This window comes from Orussus abietinus, unplaced genomic scaffold (assembly GCF_000612105.2).
Source record: "Orussus abietinus isolate OABI.00-Male unplaced genomic scaffold, Oabi_2.0 scaffold131, whole genome shotgun sequence".
Classification (NCBI taxonomy): domain Eukaryota; kingdom Metazoa; phylum Arthropoda; class Insecta; order Hymenoptera; family Orussidae; genus Orussus; species Orussus abietinus.
In genome coordinates, this window is record NW_019394286.1 from 222,737 (window position 1) to 228,350 (window position 5,614).

General features: G+C 50.2%; 1 protein-coding gene across 1 annotated transcript; it reads right to left on the minus strand.

Moving 5' to 3' along the window:
• Window positions 1–1,160: 1,160 nt before the first annotated feature.
• On the minus strand, window positions 1,161–4,447 carry LOC105703992 (major royal jelly protein 1). The gene is made up of 3 exons (XM_012432819.1): window positions 4,097–4,447; window positions 2,573–2,979; window positions 1,161–1,766 (listed from the first exon to the last, which is right to left on the minus strand). The coding sequence occupies exons 1-3, from the start codon at window positions 4,445–4,447 to the stop codon at window positions 1,283–1,285; spliced, it is 1,242 nt and encodes a 413-aa protein (XP_012288242.1). The 3' UTR covers window positions 1,161–1,282.
• Window positions 4,448–5,614: the final 1,167 nt, after the last annotated feature.

Consider the following 5,614-nt stretch of genomic DNA (forward strand, 5'->3'; position numbering starts at 1 on the left):
GAAACGGTTAACTAAATTGCTACATGCTGGCTGTCACCGGCAGATCCATCCCCCTCGCCGCGCCCTCCCTCGCCAACCGGGGCGCCCCCTGTGATCCCCGGTTTTAGTCGCAGCGTTAAACGCGGCTCGAAAAACGATTCGCCCCGCGTTCCATGACCCAGAATATTCCGCCACCGAGGCCACTCGAGCAGAGAAACCTCTCCGAACAACTTCGGGGAAAGACACCGGACCCAACGACCAGGAAACGTCCCGCTTCCCACCCTGAAGGGCCGACCTAATGGACGGAACCGTTCTCCTACTTGTGCTTATCAAACGAATGCAAACATTCGATTGTCATCCGACATGACCTTCCTGTGGACTGGAATAGGTACCCTGGGTCGATGGGATCTTGGAATGGTACCCTGGAACGATGTTTCTTGTGCACGGGAATAGGTATGGGTCGATGGGATTTTGGAATGGTATCCTGGAACAATGTTCCTTGTGCACGGGAATAGGTATCATGGGTCGATGGGATCTTGGGATGGTACCCTGGAACAATGTTCCTTGTGCACGGGAATAGGTACCATGGGTCGATGGGATCTTGGAATGGTACCCTGGAACGATGTTTCTTGTGCACGGGAATAGGTATCATGGGTCGATGGGATCTTGGTTGGGAGCACATTTCCATGATGGCTGGTTTTCGATTGACCTATGAAATGTCAGTTCTTAAGCTGATGTGAAAGCATCAAATGTCGCATTCATGAAACTTTTCTCCGGATTGGGTGTACCGAGTCGTTTCAAACTGTACAGCGGGAACGCGGAGGCAGTATGGAAGGTTCCTCCACCCATGAAATGTTAATTTAAAAAAATTTATTTATGGACAGTTTTTACATTCTGTACAGCAAATGAAATTTCATGGGTGGAGGGACCTTCCTTGCAGTCTCCATATTCACGTGGTTAAGTTTCAAGCGAATCTGGACTCCCAGTTCGGAGAAGAGTTTCAGGAACGATTGATACTTCAGATGCCACTTTAATGTCGCCTTAAGTTTTGATAGTGGGTCCTACCAAAGAGATAATGGCGGTGATTTGTGGTTTGAGGAACGGAGAACCAAGATCCGGTCGATAGCCTAATCTCTGTGTGCTGATGGGCACCAGAAATGGTTCTACGCTGGGTTTGGGCAGTGGTGAGTGGGTTTCTTGCCAATAGCTCCTGCCAAAGGGTTGATGGCCCCGATTCACGGTTCCAGGGATCATCTACCCGGGGATGATGGTCCAAGTTTGTGGGGTAGAAATCCTGGGGAGATTATATTCGCTGCCAAGTGGAGATATCCGGAGCCTTGAGTCTGCGTCCGCTGGGCTCGCACTTGGTGCCCCTGATGATGTCGTCGACTTTCCCGTGGATGACGCGGAAGTTGACCTCGGTGGGTCTCAGGGTCTTGTTGATGGTCTTCTGCAGGCGATTGGTGTTGAACCAGAGCTCCTCCTCGCCGAAGATGTTGGTGATGACTTTGATGCCGCTGATGTACTGCAGATTGGTCTCGTCCTGGACGATGGGCACGATGTTCTCCTCCAGGAAGGGTCTCTCGATGTTCCAGCAAGCGAGGGTCGTTAGCTGAGCGAGCTGGAAGAAGAGAACCCCTTTTCGGGACATCGCTTGGACCCCGGCCTGGCTCTGTCGTTTGTATCTCGAGCGGAAGATCACAGGCTCCGAGTACTCGCTCTCTCTCAGGGTACAGACGTCTGCGAAGTTCTGATGGTAGCTGGCCAGCGAGTTGAAGTAGAGGTACCTAAAAATGGCGGCCATTAGTCCGACTCCCCCCTTGGTCGACGGGCCTGGCAGATTGCAATTTCGCCTTTGATTTATCTGGGTTAAGGACGCTACGTCATTGGGGAACGAAGCGATGTCACAACCGCTACGTGGGCATAACCGCTCACCGAACGACGTATATAAAAGCGGGAGGTCGCTCGAACAATTACCGGGTGGCCACTGCAATTATTTTTTCTTCCTCTCTCCCGTTAAGGGAATACCGCCGTCAAAAGGACCTTGTTAAAGTGAGAGCGCGGCTCGGCCACGCAAATGCCCGCCGCGTTTCTTTCTCCTACTACCAACGAGATTCCAATTTCCACCCCAGACTTTCTATAATATTCCGCCAGTGCGTGTTAACCCATGAAACCTAGGATTCTTCCGTTAAATAACTCCCCCCATCTTCAACTTCGTACCCATACCAGCAAAATACTTAATATAGTACCTAGAGCCGTAAAAAAATCTCGGCAGGGAAAGTTTTCTCACCGCGTTACCAGAATTGCCGACCAGACTTCCGATTTCTAAAAAAAACCGCGCCCGACTCCTACCGACGCTGTAAACAAATAACGCAATAAATTCTCGCAATCGCGGGATTAGCATACCCACTTAGATCGATTCGGTGGGATAAGGAAGTGGCTGATGAAAGTTAATTGGCGATGCATCGAGAAAACAGGAGATTAGGTTTCAAGCTCGCTGATTGCGACATTTCCGCCGAAACAGTGATATTAATATTCCCAATAATTCTCTCGGTTACTAAGTAACATTACGCGTTAGTTGGTCCATTTGTACCTATGTTGGAAAAATCCTGGAGGCGACAGGGACATCCCCAAAGTCCCATCGGTCAGATCGAACGTTTCTCCGGCTATGGTGATGAACATGGCGTCGTCATCGGGACCGAAGGCGTTTCCCTCGGTGTTGTTAAGTCTCCAAGAGTAATCTCGTCGCAGGTCATAGATCACCAGGCCATTTTGCTCCACATCCGCTATGTACAAATAGGCGTCGAGGCATGTCCTGCCGAGCTCGACGATCGGTGTCACCAGTGAGGCGTTCCCGAAAAGGGACTGATCATCTGGTACCACGTATTTGTGGATCAGCTGATCGGTGCTCAGGTCGAAGATTAGGATCTTGACGGGACAAACTGGCTTCGACATGGCCCTTCCAGCATCCACGACCCATAGGCGATTGCACTCATCGATCTGGACATTACGGACGCGTATTTCAATCAGGAAATTGATGGGATTAGAGGGCGGGAAATCTAGCTCGAGGGAATCAGCCTTCCACGTAAATGCTTCACCCGTATCTTCAAACATTATCGACTTTGAGAAATTAATAACAAATCACGCTTTTCCATTATTTTCCGCAATCTTAAGATGTCTCCATTTTTCTAATCATCGTCCACGTTGAACGAGAGATTTCCCTGTGAAACGTTATCTGGCTGAAACCGCGAGGAATTAATTCGCTGACCTCTTCCGTTTCTTTCTTCTTTAATTTTTTTCTTATTTTCCCGAAATTTATGCTCAGGTGGAGCGACCGGCCGTCACCTATGCTAATGAGGCTATTATGACCGAATGAGAAAGAAGGAGAAATCATCCACGTGTGACCGGTATTCGCTATCAATCAGGAAATCGTTCGTACGCCTGCAACGTTTCCGTCACTCGTACATTAGAATGTCGTCAATTGAGAAAGTGTTCTCTTAAGCCCTGCTTCGACTACGTAACTAGTGCTCTGTACTCGTGTCCTCGGTATGTCGCTAATAACAAGTCGTTAAAGTAACGCGGGAAGTGGAAGTCGATTGCATGTCGTGATACTATGACCTCTCCTAGGTGCACGCTTTCAAGATCGATAACGATACGTGTCATTTAATGACAAGATACTGCTCTCTCCTTCCTCCATCCGCTATAAATACTCGATGAGCTTTTAGGTCGAGCTTAATTAAATATTCACAAAAATAATACCATTCGAGCCAAACCTCGCTTGAAAATCGCCAAAATAAAAAAGAAGTCTGACGATTTCTACTCTTCCTAGTAACACTTTGATAACGATTTGATATGAAGAAATGAAACGCTAGGTCGTGGAATTATTCAGTGTCGAAAAACAGAGACCAGAGGGTGTTTAATTTGAAATTAAGTAAAGAATGCGAGAGAAGGAAAATTTGCCATTAAATTGCCTGATCGTCTAAGGGCTTTATTTTTCTTCGATCGAAAATTCCCTACTAGCGCGATCAGCAAGATCGATCCGTCCAATCTGGAAGAGATTTCTCCCATTCGTATGCAGCATTTCCATGCGTCATTGCATTGTTCGGTGCATATTTACCGCGAGCCTGTAGACGGACACGATGCTGTTGCAGTCGTAAGGGGTGTGCCATGCCCAGTTGGGGTAGGGAACGAGCAAAGGGCCACCAGGACCAATGGCGTCGGTCACCGTCGAGAGCACAATGGGGACGCCGTCCAGCCAACGTGGACTTGTCACGAACACGCGGCCGATCCTGTCGACGTCGACGTCCTGCGTGAACGCGTTGCCCAGTATGAACGAGCTGCCCGTCAATCCGACATTCGGTTCTACCCAGTCGAGGTACTTCCATTGGTACGCGATTTCCAGGACGGCTCCCCCGTGGCAACCCAACGCGAGAGCCAGGACGAGGCTGGCCAGGACGAGGACACCCATCTCCAGTAGCGAGGGGAAAAAGAGTCGAGATCACCGATCAACCCTCATCCGAAGACACGAGGATGATCCTTGGATGCCTCGAGAGCCTATGGACCACTCCTCTTGACTGGGGATCGATGAAGATCTGTCTTTCAAGTGGAGGTCTCCAAGGCTGAATCGAATTTTGGACTCCTATCGATTGCTCCTGGGGGTGCCGCCTCTAGGTTCTCTGCTGGTGGGTTCGACGTTAGCCCTGGCTCGCCTTTGAATCTTTAATTTCCGCTCATCCCTAGGCTTGATTGCGATCCAGACCTCGTCCGAGCTCCTCGGCGGACTCCGCGATCGGTACTGCACCGCATTGCGGGTACACCACGTGGGAAATTTCTACGGGGCCGCCACTTCCAGCACGCCTCCCGCCCGGCACACTTTCCCGGTTATGCTAATCGAAAGGTCCGGTTTACCTTCGACTGGACCCGAGCCAGACGCCTCGTGGCGAGGTATGATCCCTCCCGGTCCTGCAGCCGGCCTTGCCTAGGTGACACGGTCCTTCCCACTGCTGATCCACCTGACACGGAAGAGTGGGTTGGGTGGGACCTTACCGTCGTTTCAGAAGGTACCTCCGGGTGGGAACACGGACGTGTGGGTATTCCGGCACTGCCTTCGGGAAGTACTAGCTGTGTCACTTACCACCCACCACCTACCTTCTTAATATCTATCAGTAAATAGCATGTGGCGTTCATGACCTCTCCTGATCCTACAACTGGACCCGGTCTTTTTCACCGATTTACTCCACCCTCCACCTACGAGTAGGTTCGATGGTATCTTATCCTCCTCCTGATCGGGATATCCACCTTGGAACGCGGAAATGCGTGCCTTAGAGCAACTGCGTCCAGGAAGTACTTGGTGTGTCACCCATCCACCCTCGCAATATGTGACAGTAAATGGCGCACTTTCCGCCCCGACGCGGTAATTACGGTGAACTGGTTTAAGGGGATCTTTTTATAGTGTAATACCTTTTTACGATTTAAGTGGCAGAAATAATGCTGCCATCGGCTTCCGGCCGGTACACAAACCACACGGAAGGAACGCGCATACGACTCGAGTAATGACGGTGGGAGATTTCAAAAGGGCTCCGTACTTAAAAGGATGGCTCTTGCTACAGGGAACGTCCGGCGGTAATTCCCAGTA